At 46.6% G+C, this 23,083-nt stretch overlaps 1 protein-coding gene across 5 annotated transcripts in view; it reads right to left on the reverse strand.

Annotated features, from left to right (window-relative positions):
• LOC141156357 (uncharacterized) overlaps nucleotides 1–23,083 on the reverse strand; it is a 131,643-nt gene that overhangs the window by 17,525 nt on the left and 91,035 nt on the right. For 4 of the 5 annotated variants that reach the window (XM_073642546.1, XM_073642547.1, XM_073642542.1 and 1 more), the window contains 4 exons: nucleotides 10,175–10,318; nucleotides 8,174–8,239; nucleotides 7,040–7,309; nucleotides 761–1,072 (listed from right to left, as the gene is read on the reverse strand). In XM_073642546.1, coding sequence (XP_073498647.1) covers nucleotides 761–1,072; nucleotides 7,040–7,309; nucleotides 8,174–8,239; nucleotides 10,175–10,318 — 792 coding nt within the window. The remainder of the gene's footprint in view (nucleotides 1–760; nucleotides 1,073–7,039; nucleotides 7,310–8,173; nucleotides 8,240–10,174; nucleotides 10,319–23,083) is intronic. The other variant, XM_073642544.1, reaches the window with a different exon arrangement.

Raw genomic sequence — 23,083 nt, forward strand, 5'->3', positions numbered from 1 at the left:
ATGCAACCAATCTTCTTCCATAACTTATAGTGAACAGATTTATGGGGTAATGGGAAAATATATAGTTCCTGACAAATCTGTAACTTAGATCAAAATGCATGAATAACAGGTCATGTGATAACAACTGTGAAAGATGGAGGCACTTGATCTGCTCATATGAAAAATACACATGGGCGCCAAATAACCAACAGTAAAAAAGTAATCATGACTTTTTTGTCAGTAAGATGTGTGTATTAGGTATAAACACTACACCGCGTTCCATATTATTATGCAAATTAGCGTTAAGTGTCATAAAGATGTAATTTTTTGCTTTTCAAATAAAGTCATGGGCGGTATTGTGTCTCGGGACTCTTTGGATCACTGAAATCAATCTCATACACCTGTGATTATTAGTTTGCCAGGTGAGCCCAATTAAAGGAAAACTACTTAAGAAGGACATTCCACAATACTAAGTAGGCAACAGGTTTCAAGCAATATGGGAAAGAAAAAAAAAAAAGAGGGTAGAGAGATAGAGAAGCTAGCTTTCATTGAGCGAGGCCGTGCCCCGCCTAGTGAGGCGACTGACCGACTAGTGTATGGAAGAGAGTGTGTGCTGGGGGGATTCATAAGTCTGCAGTCACACAGAAAGACTGCAGACTTATCGATTCGGACTGGACAACCCCTTTAAAGACGGGACTCCACAGAGTTGCATTCTCAGACGAACCCCCCCAGTGATCAGCAAAAGTGACCTCAATAATTTTTGTATTAAAAATGTACTTACATGTGAAAGTGTTTGGTCAGATTCCACAGATGCATCATCTTTTATTTCTACATTTGGTGATGAAGAACTACGGTTTAATTGTCCAGGCAAGCATGCTTGCACAACACTTTGATTTTTATATAGAGGCGATTTTTGTGAAGGAAACCCAGAATATAAATCTTCCTCATGCTGCAGAATGTCTGGTGCTGTCTGGTTTTCACTTCTGACAATTTCTAAACCATCATTCCGTCCGGTGGCCACAAGTGTTTGGAATAAACTATATTCCTCTGCATTTGATGTGTCCTCGTGTTCTCCATTCCGATACATTAGAGACTATAAATAAAGAAGTCAAAATGTAACCAAAAACCTAAAAAACAAAACTGACATTGCATTGTATATTGAGATGTGAGTTTTCAATATGTCTTCAATATAGGCTCAAGTTGTTCTAGACCGCCTTCAAAATGAGTTCTATGACTGCATTTCATTTTTTTGTATTTTTGTGCTTTATTTATGAAGATTTGAATAACCAAATAAGGACTAAAAAAAAGGCGAGAAAAGGGTGAAAATTTTAACTATCACTACATTGAATGTCCAGAGTCCCTTGTGTTTTTTCACCTTCATTATTTTGGTGAGGAGCAGTATGAATGAAGTGGCGGTCGACCATTCATGTAGCAGCTGAATTTAGATTTTATGGAGTTACATAGGTTGAAAAAAAAAAAAACTTAGGTCCATCAAGTTCAACCTTCCTCCACATTCTGTATCGCTAGATTATTTATAATCCACAATGTCAGAAAAGCATTCAGCCTTTTTTAAAAGTTGTTATAGTGTCTGCCATTACTACTGCTTGTGGTAGGACATTTCACAGTCTGACTGCTCTGACTGTAAAGAAGCCTTCCCTAGTTAGCTTCCGTAATCACCTTTCCTTCACAAGTAACCAATGTCTCCTGGTCAGGGGCGTACATAGGAATCATGGGGCCCCATAGCAGAAGCTCTAATTGGGCCCCCCCCCCCACCACCAAAAAACATTTAAATAATTGTCGGGGTCACCAAAGATCAGATCTCACAACTTTCCATCCTTTACATAGTAATTTTCCTCCTGCTGACGTCCTAGATCTCTCTTTCATTGCCCCATAAAGTGTGATGCCAATAAAAGGGCCCCCCAAACACAGTATGAAACCCCCATGGTGAATTCCTCCACATGCACAGTATAATGACCCTACTGTACCCCCCCTTAACTCCCAGGGTAAAGTATGCTGACCCCAACACAGTATGATCCCCCAACTGTGAGCCGCTAGAGAGGATGGTACATAATAAGGGAGGGTGTTATACATAATAAAAGAGGAAACTATATAACTAAGGATGGCGCTATACATAATAAGTGAGTACACTATATACTAAGGGACTGTGCTATACATAATAAGGCTACATTCGTGCATCTGTGTGCAGTGTCTGTGTGCTGCCCTGTTTTACTGACGCATTGAGCATGTCCTATTCTAATCCGCAAAATCGGATCAGAGCAGGACATTCTCTGACCCTCTTAGATCTCATTCTCAGATACGTGATTTTCATGGATGTGTGAATGGATCTATAAAACTGTACGAGTCCGTGGACCATCCGATAAAAAGATCTGGCAGCACACGGACATTTCACACAAATGTGAGAATGTGGCCTAAGGGATTTTACAGATAACATTATCACTCCAAGTCACACAGTGCAGATATAGAATAATATTTACATCCAGGCACTTACCGCTGATGTCTCATCTGATCAGAGCCGATTTCTGCTGCTTCTTCTCCATCTGGTCAGACCTTCATGTCGACATCTCCCAGCCACAACTCATCTTGTCATGATGATCTCCAGCCTAGAAAATAACAAGGTCACATATATTGTATGTATACATGTGTCTCCCCAGCTCTGCGTCCTCGAATACAGATATGTAACCCCCCCATTAATATACTATTAGCCACTTAGTAATCAAAATATAAAGTGATAAGCAGCACTGTGCCCCCCATTAACTATAATTTGCACCGGCCAATAATATAAATTATTCAGTCTCTGTGACTCTCCCCAATTAACTGTAAGGCTATGTGCACACGGCAAACATACAAGGCTTCACAGTACAAGCAAAGTGAAACCCCCATAATTGCTCTCTCCCAGCACCCTCGTCATTGCTCTCTCCCAGCACCCTGGTCATTGCTCTCTCCCAGCACCCCCATCATTACTCTCTCCCAGCACCCCCGTCATTGCCCTGTCCCAGCACCCCCTTCATTGCTCTGTCCCAGCACCCTCATCGTTGCTCTCTCCCAGCACCCCCATTATTGCCCTCTCCCAGCACCAGCATCATTGCTCTCTCTCAGCACCTGCATCATTGCTTTGTCCCAGCACCCCCATCATTGCTCTGTCCCAGCACCCCCATCATTGCTCTGTCCCAGCACCTCCATCATTGCTCTGTCCCAGCACCTCCATCATTGCTTCTCCCAGCACTCCCATCATTGCTCTCTCCCAGCACCCCCATCATTGCGCTCTCCCAACACCCCCATCATTTCCTCTCAGCACCCCCATCATTACTCTGTCCCAGCACCTCCATCATTGCTCTCTCCCAGCCCCACATCATTGCTCTCTCCCAGCCCCCCACCATTGCTCTGTCCCAGCACCCCCATCATTGCGCTCTCCCAGCACCCCCATCATTGCTCTCTCCCAGCAACACGTCATTGCTCTCCCCTTCCCCACCATCCCCATCATTGCTCTCCCCAGCCCCATCAGTCCCATCATTCCTCTCCCCAGCCCCATCATTCCTCTCCCCAGCCCCATCATTCCTCTCCCCAGCCCCATCATTCCTCTCCCCAGCCCTATCAGCCCCATTATTGCTCTGCCCAGCCCCATCATATCATCATTCTTCTCCCCAGCCCCATCAATTCCATTATTCCTCTCCCCAGCCCCACCATCCCCATCATTGCTCTCCCCAGCCCCATCATTCATCTCCCCAGCCTCATCATTGCTCTCCCTAGCCCTACCATCCCATTATTGCTCTCCCCAGCCCCATCAACCCCATTATTCCTCTCCCCAGTCCCACCATCCCCATCATTGCTCTCCCCAGCCCCATGATTCCTCTCCCCAGCCCCATCATTGCTCTCCCTAGCCCTACCATCCCATCATTCCTCTCCCCAGCCCCATAATTGCTCTCCCTAGCCCTACCCATTATTCCTCTTCCCAGCTCCATTAGTCCCATTATTCCTATCCCAAGCCCCATCATTCCTCTTCCCAGCCCCATCAGCCCCATTATTGCTCTCCCCAGCCCCATCAACCCCATTATTCCTCTCCCCAGCCCCATCTGCCCCATTATTGTTCTCCCCAGCCCCATCAACCCCATTATTCCTCTCCCCAGCCCCATCATTGTTCTCCCCAGCCCCATCATTCCTCTCCCCAGTCTCATCATTGCTCTCCCTAGCCCTACCATCCCATCATTCCTCTCCCCAGCCCCATCAACCCCATTATTCCTCTCCCCAGCCGCATGATTCCTCTCCCCAGCTCCATCATTGCTCTCCCTAGCCCTACCATCCCATCATTCCTCTCCCCAGCCCCATAATTGCTCTCCCTAGCCCTACCATCCCATTATTCCTCTTCCCAGCTCCATTAGTCCCATTATTCCTATCCCAAGCCCCATCATTCCTCTCCCCAGCCCCATCAGCCCCATTATTGCTCTCCCCAGCCCCATCAACCCCATTATTCCTCTCCCCAGCCCCATCAGCCCCATTATTGCTCTCCCCAGCCCCATCATTCCTCTCCCCAGCCCCACTATCCCACCATTGCTCTCCCCCCACCTCCCCTCCCCAGCATTTCAGTAAAAAAAAAACATCTTACCTCAGCTCGCTCCCCTGCAGCAGCATCCTCCTGGTTGCCGGCAGCTTTCTTCCTGACCCAGGCGTGCGCTGCATGATGACGTCATCAAGCTGCGCGCGCCTGGGTCAGGGAGGAAGCAGAGGACGAACCCTCCAGCTCCGCTGCTATTCTCCTCCTGACAACAGCGGAGCTGCAGGGATCGCTCCCTGACCGCCGCGTTGCTGGGAGCAGCTGCACCTTGCGGGCCCCTTGGTGCAGTTGCATGGTGGGGACCCGGTGCAGCTGCACCGGCGGCGGTATGTCCACCCCTGGACTGCTATGGGGTCCCCACGGCTCACGGGCCCCATAGCAGTTGCGTGGTCTGTCGCCATTGGCGGTACGCCACTGCTCCTGGTCCTATGTAAGGTCCTTGGTAGGAGTAAGTCATGTGCCAGTCCTTTATATTGACCACATGCATTTACACACATAAATGGGATAGCACCTGACGTTTCTTTTTTCTAAGCTAAACAAGCCCAATTTATCTAACCTCTCATTATAGAAGAGGCCTTCCATCCCTTGTAATAATCTAGTAGACCACTGGCTTAGAGAAACACAAAGAAATAATTCACAAATTCGACTAAAAAAAATATCACCAAAGAAACATGGTCTGCATAAAAGTTGTAGTCATCAAAAGGTAGATCATTTGTAGGGGATAACGATTGTAGGAGACAAAGGCTTAATTCACACCACATCTGTTGTGTATGGTATGAAATATTCCAGGAAAATTTACCTAAAGTATAGACTGATGTGCCAAAGACTGTATGCAACAAATGTGGGTTATCCTTTGAGAAAATGTTTACACAGCCCCAGCTGCAAAGAACACTATAGACATCTACACTTTTCAATATATCTGTAAACATAAAAGAACATATTCTACACAGTGTAAGTTGCAGTGACCGTTAATTGCAGACACATGCATCCAAGCATAGGCTCGCGGAAACAGCTAGAGACAGTCATTTCTGAACGGCAGAGACCCATGCTTAACCAGTTCATGACCGGCCCCTTTCTGACCAGGCACATTTCTGGGCTTTATTATACATAAGCTTTTATGGGCTCTAAAAAAATTTTTTTGTTCGAATATTCAAATAGTTTGTGCCCCTTTTATTTATGATACACAGGTCTTATGTTTTAATGTCTTTTTTTATATTTTTTTGTTAACTGATATCGAGAGAAAATATATAGAAAAATAGGAAATACATTTCTATTTACTTTTTTAAATATTTTTTCTTTAATGACGACAAAAACATTTTAAAGTGTGTTTCACTTTCCGTAAAAAAATATTTTTAGATATTGAACATATTTTTTTTTCCAATCAGGACAGTGCTAGAAACCGTGATTCAGGCTGGCAGATTCTCTTTCGTTTCTAGTTTTTGTTTTTTTTATTATTTCTGCTTAGTTTCCATTTTATTTTTGCTTTTTTTATTTATCTTTTCTCATTTTACACATTGTGCCCTGTATAATGTACACATTTGGGGGGTATTTTAACATATTAATACATTGTTTTTATTGCCGATTTTCCCTGTAACTGGGGCTGGTATATTAGCCCCAATTACAGGGGAGTTTCAGGATCCTGTCTGCATAGTAAAGTTGTCTGGGTCTCCAAGGAACCAGCAGCTTTTGTTCCCTCCCTAAACAGCAAATGTTTACTGGGTGTGGAGGAGGAAGCTCAGTAAGTGCTACTGCTTCCTAATCTGTATACACAGTGCTACTTCAGCACTGTGTATACAGGAATCGAGAAGATAGACCAGGTTTATCTTCTCTGTATGGAGTCTGGCTGTGTCTGACAGCATCTCCACACCCAGACAGGTGCCTGATCTTGAGTAAGCTACTTATACTGCATTGACGTTTTATAACATCAATGCAAAGTAATGTGTCGAGTTCCAGATTTCACTCAGATTGTTCCCTTCTATTCTCTATGAATCCAATGACGCATCACCACAGTATCCCAAGGACATCTAGATCCACTATTATCTATAATGAAAGGACAGTAGGATTATTCTTTACTCTATATTTTAAATATGCTAAAAGATTATTAGTATACAGTCTGAGAAGCCGAATGATCAGCTTCATTATAATTTTTGTCAAAGGAGCTGTTCAATCATCCTCAAACTGTGATGAGAAATTCTGTCCTCCCATGGACAACTTGTGTGGTACAGTCCATAGAATTTCATCATATAGGAACTTTTGGTGACCCCATTTCAGAGAACTTAAAGACCTATAATTCCAAGGTGTCACTATGAGATCAAGTAACCCAGCTGAAGGGAATTCAAGGAATTTTCAGATAATTATATAATTGTTTATTCTAACGATTGTTAAAAGGTTTTTGCTTGAGGCCCAAATCTTAGAGGTAAGAAAATTAACAAAAATGGCCACTATGTCTGCTAAGATTTATGAATGTCTTCACATTTTAAAAGTACTTACATCAGCTCGATTAACCTCTGCTGAAATAAAGTTCTCTTGCTCTTGACTTTCGTCAGGGTCTTCATCTTGTGTTTGTGCAAACTTGGGCGACATTTGTAAATGTTGACTGGGGCACTTATCCTTCTCATTCTGCTCAGTATCTGCATTGCTACGCCGTTCACTTCTAAAATATTGGACATTTTGTCCTGTTTCAGGTGTTGGGGTAGAAATTTGATCCTCTATGTAATCATTGTTATCTTCTGGTTTTTCTGCTTCATTTATTACTTCATTCTATAAATAAAGCAATGGTAGTTTACTGGAAAACACTACTAAAGGGGTTGTCTGGAACTATTTTATTTTCTTCTCATAGACCTAAGAACTTACAGGCTAGTAGTTGCTACCTACCCGCCTGCTGTCCTCTGGGTTGATCTCTGCCAGCTCAGAGTGGTCAGAGACTTCATCTGCCAACAATTCTGTAGCTTCCGGTAATGTTACATCAACAGAGCAGCTGCTTCTCTTCCGTTGAGCTCTGTTGACGAGGTGTGACTGCTGAAGTCACATAACTGTGAGGAGCTGGCTGTCAATCAGCATGACGTCGGTAGTCACGCCCCGTTGATAGAGTAGCCCAAAAGAAAAGCTGCTCTGTGGATGTGAAGCAGCAAAATTGTTGACAAGAAGTCTGAGACTGCTCTGAGCTGGCATCAGGCAGAACAGGCAGGTAGTTAGCAACTGCTTGCCTGTCACTTCTTAGCCCTGTAAGAAAAAAATCAAATACTAGGCACGTGTAGATGATCGTTCAAGCACTGAGTGAACAGTAAGGGTTTTATGGTTATTTGACATTGGCCATATTTCTAAATGCACTTGTGTGTGAGTGATCACACAGGAAGATGTCCATACGTGAAAGCAAAGGCATAAATAGTTGTGCAGGATCTTGGTCATGGGAGGATGTGTGTATACAAGCACAGAGTGGGGATATGCACAAGCATCAATGTTTTTCTGTGCAGCTAGGTGATGTGTTTTTTTAAACTAAATATTGAAACTTTAAGTGCAGCAGAAAAAAAGTCATGAATTGGACATTGCCAGTTGATTAACAAGATTGGCGTATAAACAAACTATTCCACCACCAAGGTGTCAAATATGTAAAGCAAGGCTTACTTGAACTGGTCTTCTCCAATAAAAAAATGGCATTAATAACATCAAGACACACAGGATTACACCGCCCTAAAAATAAGAAACAAAAAGACAAAGCTTTTTTTTTTTTTTTTATTATTCTTGCTGTTTCTGAGGAAGTTGTGCTGTCGTACATTGCATTATATTGTATTTATTCTAAAGCAGCTTTAGTTGTCATATGATAAATTACTGCAGGTCTGTTCCAGGGGATGTTAAATGGCCTTTTCCTACCCTTCAATAAAGAGACCAGACACCAGTATATATCAAGTAGGAAATGGCACCATAGTGATCCGCTGATTGCATTGGTCTTGCTCATGGAAAACAGATGCTTTTGCCAGCAGAAGCCGCAGTCGGCCAAACATTTTAGTCTTTTAATTTATTTAAATTAGAGACTTTTCCCATAATCTATGTCCCCTCACTGATGGGCTACATTGCTCCATAAGGTTTCACAATAGCACCATGAACCACTAACTGTTTTTTGTGTGATGTGTCAACCTTACAAACATAACATTCAACATTAATCTTTTGCTCCCACAGAGTCAGTGATTAACCTCAGAGTGCACTCTACTTATAAGGATCCTAAGCATTGCCTTTTATATTGACATCTGTATTTTATTAGTCTTCCTACTTATTTTGTCCATCAGAGTATGAATCCCAAACTATCTGGTACCATCTGCCACACAAATTGCTCCTGCTATACCTATCCCCTCACAAAGACAGGTAGGGCACGTGGGTTTATATAAGTTTATTGCTTCTTCTTGCCATCGATTCAACCCTTGCTCTTCTCTGCAGTCCATCAGTGGGACAACAGAAATTGGCAGATACAGTAAATTATTTTGGCATTTGTAATTTCCATCTACCAGGTTTAAATAATTTAAGTGACCCTGGGCAAACTTATAGGGCAAAAGAAACCACCCATAATAAAAGCTTAACATTTTTGGCTGTAACAATCCTTCATGTTCCCTTAAGTAAGGCTATGTTCCCACGATGCAGAAATGCTCAGGATTTTTTTCCTGAGCGTTTCTGCATCTCCCTGGCTGAAAAAATGCATGCGGATTGTACATGCGGATTGTACATGCGGATTGTACATGCGGATTGTACATGCGGATTGTACATGCGGATTGTACATACGGATTGTACTTGCATTTTCCTGCCAGGGACATGCGGAAATGAAGCGCTCTTCACTGGCATTTCCGCATGCGGGTTGACAAGCGCTTTCCAAGCGATTTTAGCATCACTTGGAAAGTGCTTCTGACAACTAGGTCACACTATATAAATCCATGCAAACGGCATGGATTTATATAGTGTGACCCGAGAGAATGGTTAAAAATAAAAAAATAAACCTATACTTACCTTCCGATGGCCCCCGCAGTCTTGCTGCGCTCCTGTGCTGGCTGCCAGCAGATCGCGGTACGCTGTACTGAAAGACCTGCAGTCACATGACTGACGTCAGCGCAGGTCCTTCAGTCCTGCGCGATCTTTTGGCAAGCGAAGAGAAGGAGTCCGGGGGCCATCGGAAGGTGAATATAATCTTTATTTTTTATTTCATTCTTTTTTTTATGGTACCTGGGTGTGGAGGAGAGTCTCCTGTCCTCCACACCCGGGTACCATCCGCACATGAGAACGCGTCAATTACGCAAGTACAGATGCAGTCTTGCGGAATTGGCGCGTTCTAATGCAAGTCAATGGCGGCGAAAATGCTGCGCTTCCGCAAAATTAATGGACATGCTGCGGATTTTTGAGCGCAGCATAAACGCTGCGGAAAAATCCGCAGCATGGGCATTGAAAGTGCGGAATTGCATTGGAGACCATGGGGGAAGGTTTACCAAGCGTTTCCCAAGCATTTACGCTGTGGAAATTCCGCTGCGTAAACGCTTGAAGAACTCATCGTGGGCACACAGCCTAATTGCTAAAACTTGTTTACCAGTAATGGTCCTTAAGTTGAGAATATTTGCAAAATACTAAAAATTAAACATGATGTCATACCACAACCAGAGTCCAGAGCCAATCTTCTTTATCCTCGGGAAAGGCAACATTTTCAAGAATGATTTTCAGCTTATCAGAGTCCCAGTTTTCATTGTTAAGAAACTTGTTGATCTCCATTTTAATATCAATGTCCATGGTATCTTTCTTTAGGAGGAAATGAAATATGGTTAAAAATAGAATTGCTGAATCAACAAAAATATATCACATAATAACAAGATGAATACTAAGAATTTTAACCAAAGAACACATGTAAATGAAATCCATGACTTATTTTGGTATGTTTTCCTTTTGAAAGGTAGCTGAGTGATTTAATTCTTGACAGGTTGGCATCGTAGAAGCAAATTTTTTTGGCATTTTTTTTTTAAATATGTTGTTCCTATACAGACCTATAGATTTGTAAACCCTTTATAATTTGTAGATATACGTTCATACCTCCATTACCTTCATCTTGCTAATTTAACAAACAAAGATAGTCTGTCCACTTTACAATTATCTAAAGATAATTTCTCCCCATATCATTTAAGGCTAATCTCCCTCCCCAAATTAGCTCCCCATATCATTTAAGGCTAATCTCCCTCCCCAAATTAGCTCTTCTTCTTACGATGTCTAATGTCCTCTCACAGTTCAGCGCTATCCACCCTCACCTTTTCAAGATATTATCTCACTCCAGTCTGCCCCAAGTATAAGTATAATCTAACCCCACTCCTTGGCTTAATCTCCCCTTTGGCATTATCCCTTCCTTCTTTTAGTATTATATTTCTCCTCATCATCTCTTCCCACTCCAATTTCATCTTCCCCATGAGTGGACAGTTAGAGAGAACATGTGCAAGAACAATATATGGGACCTTTCCTATTACACATAATGCACAATTCAACCTAATATGGAGGGAGTAGTGGGACTTCTTATCTCTTGGGCCTTTGAGTGTCTGCACAGGTTACACCAATGGTATCCGCCTCGGATTTGCCCTAATATCACCATTCTTCACATCCACTTTTCTTCTAGTGACATCCTGCACCCCCAAATATTATTCCTTCCCCAGTATCATCTTCCACCCCCACCAGTATCACACCCAATAGAATTGAACGGTCCCATCCGTTGGAAGGCACCATATCCTCTCCACATTTGCAACATAATGCTGTACGACTTGCAGCAGGATTTATCAACAACAGCTCAGTGATCGCACTACCAAACCGTCATCTGTGTTTGCCGAGTTCTTAAGATTATCAGATAATTTGAATATGAAATTAGAGTCAATGGATGTCCTGTACTATTAAAAGAATTGGGATCTATCAAAGTCTGATATTCACAACAGAGTTATTGTTGCTCATCAGTCTGGAAAAAGTTACAAACTGATCTATAAACCATCCACAGTTAAATTGTGTACAAATGTAGGAAATTCATGACCATTATTACCCTCCCCATGAGTAGTTAACCAACAAAGATCACTCCTTCAGTGAGGTGTGACGCCTCTACTCAGAAAGCCCGTGTTTTACCCTGGGTGTTGGGGGACTCTGTGTCGGGCCCTGTGTTGAAGAGATGGGATGCAGCCGTGGCCCGGGCCCGACCCGTGCTCAGGGCCGTCACATTAGAAAGAGATGGTGTGGGCTATTCCGGGTTGAGTGGCTGATTAACGACTACGCCACCTGGGATGCCTGGTGAAGGGTCACCAGCGCCGCTACAGTCCGCTGAGGCCAGGTGTCATGGCGGCTAAAGTTCTCACTGCTCCCCACAGGCGGAGCAAGGGCTCAGGGCAGACAAACAGGATGAAGGGGGGTAGCAGTAGCGCAGGGAGTACGGGCACCGCGTCGCGTGGTATGGCGCGTAATGAACAGTCCGGAGGCCATAGGGGTTAACTTCCAAAGCTTTACTCACTCAGAGATGTTAGCGGGAAGGCGACTCCCTGCTCCCCGCGGAGTTCTGCGGCCACCAGGGACCAGGGGGTCAGACTACCTCCGAGGAAATCCAGTGTTTGGTAGCGACCCTGCACCAGAGTGTTCCTACACTACAGACTTCACCCTTTCCAGTCTGTGCGTGTGTAGATAGGCCGGGTCTCCCTCTGAGCTCCTCTCAGGTGTAGGGCTCGGGTGGCAATTCCTCTCCATCCGACGCCCGGTGGGATCCTCAGGGCCTAACCGGGCTTTCCCGTCCTGGACGTAGAGTATGAGGTCGGGTGTCGGGGGCCGGTACCCCTCTTGCAGCCGGAATCCCTCTGAATAGATCAGGTAGGCGAGGACAGGTGGCGTGCTCCGCTCCGTCTGCATCCTCCCCGGGACCCATTTGCTAGGGAGCCACACTCTAAAGCTCCCGGGCCTTCTTGATCCTGGTCCTCGGCCGGGTTGAGACATTCCTTGTCTGCAACCTACCTCTCGTCCCATGGATCGGGGTACGAGGGCTGTGTCCCATGCCGGTGCAGGCCCACACAGGATCTGCGCTCCCGGAGGGAAGTCACATTACACCCAGTATTTTGACAGCATAGTGACAGCCGACAGACTAGCAAAGGCTAGACTGATGGACCAGAGAGGAACCGACTAACTAACTAGGACCAAGATCAAAGATGGCATTCTATTAAGTACTAGATTTGAAGTGTAACCAACTAGTTGTTCCTCCACCCACACCCACTAACTGGTTCCTACCACTTAGTGTTCCCCAGTCTCCCTGTAACCAGGGGAGCAGCACCTAGTGTATACTAGCTCCCTCTGGTGGAAATGTGGTGCTGGATGCAAAAGGCTAGATCACTACCATCACACGGGCCTTACCTCAGAGGAGGAACACCACACTCCATTGAAGAAGTGCAGCATTCCTGTGGCGGTCGAACCCTCAGGGGCGCCACAGAGGCATATAGTAGTCAGATGTCACAAAGGAACCCAAGGTAATCTCTAAACAACTAAAGCCCTATTTCAAATTAGGAAATGTTAATGTTTACAAATGGGAGAAAATTGAACAACAATGGTACACATAGCAGGATTGCAAGGAGGAAGCCACTGCTCTCTTAAAAAACATTGCTGTCCATCTGCAGTTTGTTAAAGATCACTTGGACAAGCCAGAATGGTCAGAAGGTTATTAGAACAATGTTTGTGGGTGGATGAGATCAAAATAGAGTGTTATGGTTTAAATCAAATTTGTTATGTTTTAAGAAAGAAAAACTCTTCAATACACCATAAAAACCTCATTCAATTTGTGAAACACAGTTGGTTGTAGTATCATGGTTTGGACGTCATTTGCTACATCTCCCATCATTGATGGAACAGTGAATTATGAATATTATAAGCAAATTCTAAAAGAAACAGTCAGGGCATCTGTCCAGGAGCTAAATTTCAAGACAAACAGAAAGACAATGACCCAAACCACACAAGTCATTCTGCAAAAGAATGGTTAAAGAATAAAGTTGAAGTTTTGTAATGGACCAGTAAAAGTTCTGATCTTAATTAGTGTTGAGAGAGCACTAAAATGCTCGGGTGCTTGAAGCTCGGGCCGAGCTCACCGTGATACTCGGGTGCTCGACCCGAGCAACGAGCCCAATGTTAGTCTATGGGAGACCCGAGCATTTTTGTGCCAGCACCCCCGGCAGTCTGTAGAAAGCCTAAAAAGTGGCCAAAACAATAGTGACAGTGCTCAAATGACATGGGGACAGTATGGGGATCGCCCCAGGAAGCATTTTTGACCCCCAGGTCACTGCTGTCAACAACGTGGTCAGAGGTATTAAGCCACTTTTACGGGCTCACAATAAAACGTTCAAAAACGAAACTGAAACTGCTTTCCTGTGAAATATGTTAAAGAACATCCTGTCCAGGGTAAAGACTTGTGTATAAGGTAAAATAAATAACCAAAAACAAAAATACTCCTCCACACCTTGGGCTATGTTCATAAGTAGCATTTTTTATGTGTTTTTGCACTTTTGTATTGCTTTCAACCGTGACAAATGCATTCACCGGGAAATGTCATTTTAACATTTTACAACCTTATCTGGCCTTGTGCTGTGTGACACATGCATACAGCACTGAAAAGAGACGGGAACAGCATGGGGAAGACCCCTGGAAGCATCTCTGACACCCAGGTCTCTGCCTAAAAGTGTGCCCATCAGAAGTAATCCTTGCCGCATCAGAAGATGCAGACTTGCAACTATCCCCGTGCTAGGCCTTGTCCCAGGGCAGTGTTCAATTGTACCTCCCCCATTCCTTGCAATGCAAGCGCAAGTATGCAGCCTGCCACCCACCCACCCCCAGGCTGCAATACCATACTGCTTGCTTGCTTGCACTTGAAATTGGGCCTTTTAGGCTTGTGGAGGCAGACGCCAGCCAACATGTCATGGCTGCGTCGGCGGCCTGGTATCCATACTCAGCCCCCAGCCGCCCAGTAGCCCGGGGTGTCCACACTCGGTCCCCAGCAGCCAGGGGGCGGCCGGGTGTCCATGCTCAGTCCCCAGCCGCCCCTATTCGTCCCTGTAACCTTCCTCACACTTTTCTTAGCCTGGCCTCCTTTAGGGCTGCATTGGACGAGCCCACCAGACAACCAGACTCCTCCGGTGGGCCCTGGCTTCTCCATCAGGGGAGTTGAGAGTGCCAAGGTGAGGAGCATGATGATGATGATAGAAGTTAGCATCTGCTTTGTTTTCTTGGTATGCAAGTGCAAGTGTGCAGCCTGCCACCCACCCACTCACCCCCAGGGTGCAATACCATACTGCTAGCTTGCTTGCCCTTGAAATGAGGCCTTTTAGGCATGTGGAGGCAGACGCCGGCCACCATGTCATGGCTGCGTCGGCGGCCTGGTATCCATACTCCGTCCCCAGCTGCCCGGCGGCCGGGTGTCCACACTCTGTCCCCAACCGCCAGGGGGCGGCCGGGTGTCCGTACTCTGTCCCCAGCCGCCCCGCGGCCGGGTGCCCACACACGGTCCTCAGCCACCTGGGGGCGTCCGGGTGTCCATAAGTGGTCCCCAGCCGCCCCTATTTGTCCCGGTGCGCCTTATACACAAGCGCGCATACCAAAACATTACCTGTGCCCTCCCCAGTGCATTTAGTGGGAAGGACCGCCTAACCACAAACACGTGGACAAGTAAATGTGGCCAGGGAAGGTCCATCTCACCGACGCCTTCACACTGGGTTAATATTGTGGAAGCTGGGACACAGTTGGACACTGGGATGCAACACGTCCTCCAGACAGAGGATTGCGGGTCCTGAGTCAATCATGCTTCAACACAAAGTTCAGAAGGTAGACATCAGCAGTAGTGTTGAGCCACCCCCGTAGTGTTCGAGTTTGGTTCGTCGAACACCTTCGAATACCGTTAAAACCAATGGCAGGCAAACAAAAACACATAGAAACACATAGAAAACACCTTCAAAGGTGTCCAAAAGCTGACAAACTGCTCAGAAGACACAACTAACACATGAAAAAATGACAAGTACATATAGTCATGCGAAAAGAAAAGAGGTGGAGGAGTAAAAGGAGGGAAGACACAGATATAGGCATGTCATGCCCTTCTAAAATCCAAAAAGTGAGAAGCCGACACAGCCAGTCTGCTCCTGCCCGTGCCACCTCCGTGTCGCCGGGTTTGTGCCAGAGCCGGGGTGAACCCCAACGGCCAGCCCCCCTCTCCCAATACTGGTGCCTGTCCGCTGGTGGGTCGAGCGAGCCCCCCTGTGGTGGAGGCAGCTCTAAGCTTTTTAATTTAAATTGTCTCTCTAATTTGAATGAATACACTTTAAATCCATTTACAAGGATCTATTGGAGGGCAAGTCTCATGCCAGCAGCCGCGTAATTCCAGCTCCAGTAGCGTCCACTAAAGCTGCTGCAGTTAAAAAGCTTTTATAAGGATCGAGCTCGGCTGTCCACCGCAAGGCATCCTACTGCCAGTCCCAGCCCCTATGCCTTGGGGTGCCTCCTGATGCTCTTCACTGAGTATCCCGTGGTCCCGAAGCATTTCCTTTGAAAAAATTAAGTGTCCAAACTACAGGTGGTGTAGCTTGCTTAACAGCCAGGATAATCCGCTGACTAGCAGACACTGCTACTAGGCACAAAGTATTTCCTGGGCTAGATGCAGTTAAAAATTTGTAATTAGATACTCTCGTTGGATGCTAAGAAAGCATTCCATAGAGTCTCCTGGCACGCCATATAGGATTCTCTTAAAAAGCTTGGGGTAGGGGTCTAGGGGACTCTTTTATAGCCAAAATCACGGCCCTGTATCGCAATACGTCACCTAGGCTGAAGATAAATGGAACTGTAGCACCCTGAGGGCTCGGTTACTACAGAGGTATTGCACCTCACCCAGAGGTGTGATATCTCACTCTCAGGTAAGAATGGAGTGTGGATCAGGACCCGACACCTGCATGCATTACACCACATTGCCGTGGGGCAGGGCGACCAATATGCCCCTGAGATGGGCACGACAGTCCCTGTCCCTGGCTGGAGTGGGGGGAGGGAACACTGAGGAAGGGGAACCCTGTAGTGCAGGAGCAGGGAGGAAGCCGTTCCTGGGTGCATTGAGAAGGGAGTATAAAAGGTGGGCACCATCTTAGTTCAGAGCAGAGAAGTCTGAGCAGAAGTGACAGGGAGCAGGGGCTCTGCATGAGCTCTGCTCCGGAGGCGGGCCTAGTAACAGAGGCCCAGGCCTGGAAGAGGGAGAAGGAAGGAAGAGGAGCGGAGAAGGCTCCAGGAACGAGGAAGGAAGGGATCCCAGGGGTGCAGACGGGCGAGTCGCCACCGGACGCCCGAATCCACCTGCGTGGAGGGGTCAGGCCAAAGGGGGAGACCGGTCCCCGAAACTAGTGGAGGCAGGAAACGATCCTCAGCTAGAAACCGGAGGCTGTGACATTTTATGTGGCGCAGCCCCTCGCTACACCCGCTAGGAAGGCACCACATAGGGTCAGGGAAACTGGCGCCAAGTTTACCAAGAGGAGGCCCGAGGCAGCCGGACAGAAGGGTTGGTAAGAAAGGCCAGACAAAGGACACACAAAGGGGGTCCTGTTAAGCGCTCCAAAGTTATCTGGGAGTTGTCTGAGCCCCTCACCTGGTGAGCACAGTACGACGTGGGCAGCCGTTACCTGCAGACGTGGTCTGGATAATAAGAACTGTGAGTAAAGGCCCTGAACTGCATCACTGACTCCGTGTCGTTACTGCTGCTGCCCTGCACCATCACCCCCATCCTCCGCATACACTGCCCTGAGGCTATACTCCTCCCGTGGGGAGTTATGCTATGCTCTGCTGCACCCACAACACCAGCCTCAGCGGTCTGCCCTGCAGCGGCGGTTCACTCTGACCGCAATCCACGGGTGGCGTAGTCGGACATTTAAACATCAAAACCACATAAATAGTTCCGCCACTGGTTTGACCGCCCTGAACCACGGAACCGGGTCGCCGCCACGGAGACTACAACCACCAGCATCCACCAAAAATGGTCCGGCTCCAGGTCTCGAAAATCCTCTGTGTCCACCAGGCGGAAAGGCAGCATTTCTGTAGCCAAGAGCTTGCAGATGGTGAAATTCAACCTCTTAACTTTCTCATGGCTAGGAGGAAATGGTCTTTTACTTGTCCACATCTGAGGGACCGAGGGCTGGCTATTGTGCTTAGACGGGGTTGATAAGGGTGTCCCCGGCAAACTGCCGGTCTGTGAGGAAGATGCAGGCGGACATGTTAGGTTGCCTTGATCCAAAGGTGGTGCTATCGATGTCGGACAGCGTTTAACACCAGCTGGTGTTACCACCTCCAAAAGAAAAATGATGACCTGCCAATCACGCTGGCTGTTGCGGGTAAAGAGGTGGCAGGTCTGTGCCCTAAAACAGGTGTGACTGCTGTCCCCCCAGTCACAGAGGATGAAGAGGCCGCGGATGCACAAGACATGGCAGACGGTGGTTGGCTCGGCCGGCTAGGCCGCATTGTAGCACAGTGAGCTTCCCACTGCAACTTATGCTTCATGTCCATGTGCCGGTTCATGCATGAAGTACTCAAACTATGTATTTTTTGGCCTCTACTTAGCTTTTGCTGACAAATGTTACAGATAACACGAGTTGGGTCATCTTTATCGATCTGAAAAAATGCACAGGCTATGCAAGGCTTAGCACCCATGCGACCTGAAGAGCCACCACGACTTGTGGTGAGAGGCAGAGTTGTGTTTGAGGATGCAGTTGTTGACGTGCTTCCAGTACTACATCTCTGTCCAGGAAGGTGCAACCTGACCTCGTCGTCACTAGCATTCTCCTCCACCTCCTCTGCTGACCTCATCTCTTGGGTGACTGTGGGTTGACAGTAAGTGGGATCTCCAACCTCATCATCATCACCCTGTGCGTTATCACACCAGTCGTCCTCAGAGCCAACCTGTTCCTGCCCTGACAAAAAACTAAAGTTGTCGCTCCAATCAGGTATTTGAGTCTCATCATCGTCTTCCTCATTGTCTCCACCAACAGGAGTTACAGTTTGGGAATGAGGGTCTACATTATGGTCAGAACCTTCTGCGTCTGGTCCTGGATCCGACTCATAAAGATTCTGGGCATCAGTGCAGATCATTTCCTCGTCTGGATTCACAGAAGCGCTGGAGTCGACCTCTGATTCCCAGGCTATAGTATGAGTAAACAGCTCTGCAGACTCAACCATCTGTTCTACCTCATACTCAGACGGGCAGCTGGAGATTTGGGAGCTGTGAGGAAGCAAGTGCGATTGGGGTGACACCTTTGAGGACTGGAGTATTTGTGATGTTGAAGTTGATGTGGAGGAGAGCCCACTTAAAGGAGCACTTGATATCCGTTGAAGCACCTGCTGTTTTTGTGCCTCATCTGGAATTTGTAGCGATTGGCGTGGCCGTAAGAAAGGGATCTTATCACATTGTCCGCTAAAAGAAGTAGACATTTTAGTTTGGCTGGAAGATGGTCTTTCTTCTGCAGATGTTACTGTTGCTTTAACACCTACCCCACGGACACAACCTTTTTTCCCCTTCCCAACACGCCTATTCCCCTTTCCACCAGCAGCAGGCCTTTTTCCACTCATTTTGGTGGTTAACTAATTCACAACTCTGGAGTTGTTTGCACAAAAAAACAATGGAGGGGAACCGAGCAGAGCTGAGTGGCCAAACTGTGGTATTAGGCCAAAACTATTGGCTGGGTTAGATGCAGAAAAAAATTATATTCAATTTGCAACCTGATGGAGGTCAGTATAGATGGACTAATAGAGAAAGTCCCACACACAGCTAGAAGCCCAAATATTTTTTCAGAGCTAGATGCAGACAAAAAATATATTCAGTTTGCAACCTGATGGAGGTCAGTATAGATGGACTAATAGAGAAAGTCCGACACACTGCTAGAAGGCCAAATATTTTTTCAGAGCTAGATGCAGACAAAAAATATATTCAGTTTGCAACCTGATGGAGGTCAGTATAGATGGACTAATAGAGAAAGTCCCACACACTGCTAGAAGGCCAAATATTTTTTCAGAGCTAGATGCAGACAAAAAATTATTTTTAATTTGCAACCTGATGGAGGTCAGTATGGATGGACTAAGAGAAAGTCCCACACACTGCTAGAAGGCCAAATATTTTTTCAGAGCTAGATGCAGATAAAAATTAGTTTTAATTTGCAACCTGATGGAGGTCAGTATAGATGGACTAATAGAGAAAGTCCCACACACTGCTAGAAGGCCAAATATTTTTTCAGAGCTAGATGCAGACAAAAAATTATTTTGAATTTGCAACGTGATGGAGGTCAGTATAGATGGACTAATAGAACAAGTCCGACACACTGCTAGAAGCCCAAATATTTTTTCAGAGCTAGATGCAGAAAAAAATTATATTCAATTTGCAACCTGATGGAGGTCAGTATAGATGGACTAATAGAATGATGCTATGCCCAAAAGATTTTACTTCACTAGGTGCAGTAAAAAAATTGGTATTCTATACACAGGTGGTATATCTTGCAACACAGATAGGCTACTCCACTGACTAACACACTCTGCAATAGGCCAAAAAGGATTAGCTTTGCTAGATTCAGCCAAATGCTGTGAAAAAAACTTGCACAGCACTGGCACAGACCTGCCTGGCAAAAACTGATAGGAACTGATGTAATCTAGTCCTGAAAAGGACTGCAATTACAATTAGTCTTTACTCCCACAACCTATCTATTTAAGAGCACAGACCTGCCTGATAAAAGTCATAGGAAATGCTGTAACCTAGTCCTTAAAAGGACTGCAATCACAACTATTCCATACTCCCAAGCTATCTGTAGATTTGTGCGAAAATTGGCTTGAAATTAACAAGGTATAGCGCACACAGCAACAGCGGTGCCGTCTAACATGCAGCTGCAGCAGTGAGAAAATGGTGGCGATGGGGAAAATGGCTTGGTCTTCTAGGGCAAGGACATGTGACATACACTGCCAATGACATGCCCTTGCTTGTGTGAAAAAAAGCACTTCGCTCCGTGTTTGCGCTGCTGATAGGCTGACACAGGGGCGGAACTACCGCCCGTGCAGCCGGTTCATTGAACGGGGGCCCCGAGGGAGAGGGGGCCCCTCCAGCCTCCAGCAGGGCCGCCATCAGGGCATGTCTGCCCTGACTCCAGTGTGGGGCCCAGCCGGTAGGGGCCGCCTTGGAGCCCCGTTGGGGGCCCCCTCTTGTGAGTCTCTCTCCTCATGGGGCCCCCGGCCCCATGCTAAGCGCCGGGTCCGGGACATCTCAGCGCTGCGCTGCGCTCCTGCGGCAGCGCCTTCATGATTCCCCTGATTTCCGGTCATGTGACGGCGCCGTCACATGGCCGGAAGTCAGGAGAACCTAGTGTCAGCGATTTGGACGAGCGCCAGGATTCTGCAGGGATCGCATGGGGGTAAGTATAACAAGTTTTGTTTTTTTCAAAATACAATTTACTAGGAGTGGGGGGAATGGGAGGTGTGTGTGTGTGTGTGTGTGTGTGTGTGTGTGTGTGTGTGTGTGTGTGTGTGTGTGTGAGTGAGATAAGAGATGCACATGGGGGGGGGGGATGATAAAAGATGCACATGGGGTGGGGGGAGATGATAAAAGATGCACATGGGGTGGGGGGGATGAGAGATGCACATGGGGGGGATGAGAGATGCACATGGGGGGGATGAGAGATGCACATGGGGGGGTGAGAGATGCACATGGGGGGGTGAGAGACGCACATGGGGGGGTGAGAGATGCACATGGGGGGGGTGAGAGATGCACGGGGGGGGGATGAGAGATGCACGGGGGGGGATGAGAGATGCATCGGGGGGGTGAGCTGCACATGGGGGGGATGAGAGCTGCACATGGGGGGGTTATGTTTACATAACTTTGTTGCCTTATGAAGCGCAGGGGGGGGGGCCCCCAAAAATTTCTTGCACAGGGGCCCACTACAGTCTGTGTCCGCCCCTGGGCTGACAGATTGCACCTCCCCACTGTAAATGCGGGAAAGAGAAAAAAAAATGGAGATCTTCATTATTCCTGCAGAGATCCATCCCCTGCCCCTCCCCCCACCCCGCTGTACACTCAAACTGCGTATTAACATTAATTTTCATCATTACTGAGAAAAAATCCAGTTATGATTTTGGTGCACGAACAGTTATCAAACATAACCTCAAACAGCCGAATTTTTCTCAAATCGTTCGTGTTCGCCGAACGGCTCGAACACCGCCCAAAACAGCTCGAATTTGAGATTGGCGAACAGTTCGAGTCGAACAACGCTCATCTCTAATCAGCAGTGGTCGGCCTCCTACACAACGAGTAAATTATTCATGATCATAAGGCCATCCATCTCCTTAGCTTTCTGTTTCTTGGAATGCAAGCGCATGTATGTAGTGGTGGCTAGGCCTGAGGTGGTCAGCATTTTGGCGCATATCCTACCTCCTCCGAGGATTGCTGGATGTTTTCCTGCTACTATCCCAGTTCTATGACTCCCATTAAAACAAAGCTTCAGGTGATGAATGATGGATGAGGTGGTGGCAAAGGAGAAAGAGCAGGAGGAACAGGCACCATTCACATCAATATCAGGCCAGTCAACCACACATCTCTTGTAGGATAATGTTTCTGTACCAAAACGAGCGGTTCATCTACACAGTTATAGGGCATACAGTGAGTGCAATGCCTACCAAAAATTTTGAAGCACTCCAATGCCCCTTGGAAGTGACATGGAGGTCAGAGGGCCTTAACTAAACTTTTTTCCATTTATAGCAACTGGGTCTCCTGTACACTGTTGGCCTAAGCAGTGAATGGAAGGCTTTCCAAAAATTATGAGGAACTGCAATGCCCCTTAAAACAGATGTGGATTACAGCATACAAAAAACCTTCTACCCATTATTGGGGAGTGGGTCTCCCTTAGTGTTCGCCTATGCATTGAAAAGAAAAAGCTGAATAAAATTAGGAGGAAATGCAATGCCCGTTGGAAGAGTCGTGGAGATTAGAGGTAATTAAAAACAACATTTCAATGCCCCTTGGAAGAGCTGTGGAGTTCAGAGTGGTTTAACAAGACAGTTTTAATGCCCCGTGGAAGAGACGTGGAGGTCACAGTAGCTTAACAAGACGGTTTTAACGCCCCTTGGAAGAGTGGTGGAGGTCGTAGTAGAATAAAAAGACAATATCAATGCAACGTGGAAGAGACGTGTAGCTCACAGTAGCTTAACAAGACGGTTTTAATGCCCCGGGGAAGAGACGTGGAGGTCACAGTAGCTTAACAAGATGGTTTTAATGCCCCTTGGAAGAGACGTGGGGGTCACAGTAGCTTAACAATATGGTTTTAATGCCCCTTGGAAGAGTGGTGGAGGTCGCAGTGAAATAAAACGACAATATCAATGCCCCGTGGAAGAGACGTGGAGGTCACAGAGAGTACCCCACGCCTCAGGGCCTGTAAGCTGGGCTGGTCTCAGAAAACTGTCCCAGAACGTTGACAGCATTCCCCTGCCTCTGCTGGATTGGAGTTGTGTCTCTCTCGCCTGTACGCTTTGGTT

Source organism: Phyllobates terribilis, unplaced genomic scaffold (genome assembly GCF_046119375.1).
Source record: "Phyllobates terribilis strain yellow unplaced genomic scaffold, ASM4611937v1 Scaffold_8__6_contigs__length_399053987, whole genome shotgun sequence".
Classification (NCBI taxonomy): Eukaryota; Metazoa; Chordata; class Amphibia; order Anura; family Dendrobatidae; genus Phyllobates; species Phyllobates terribilis.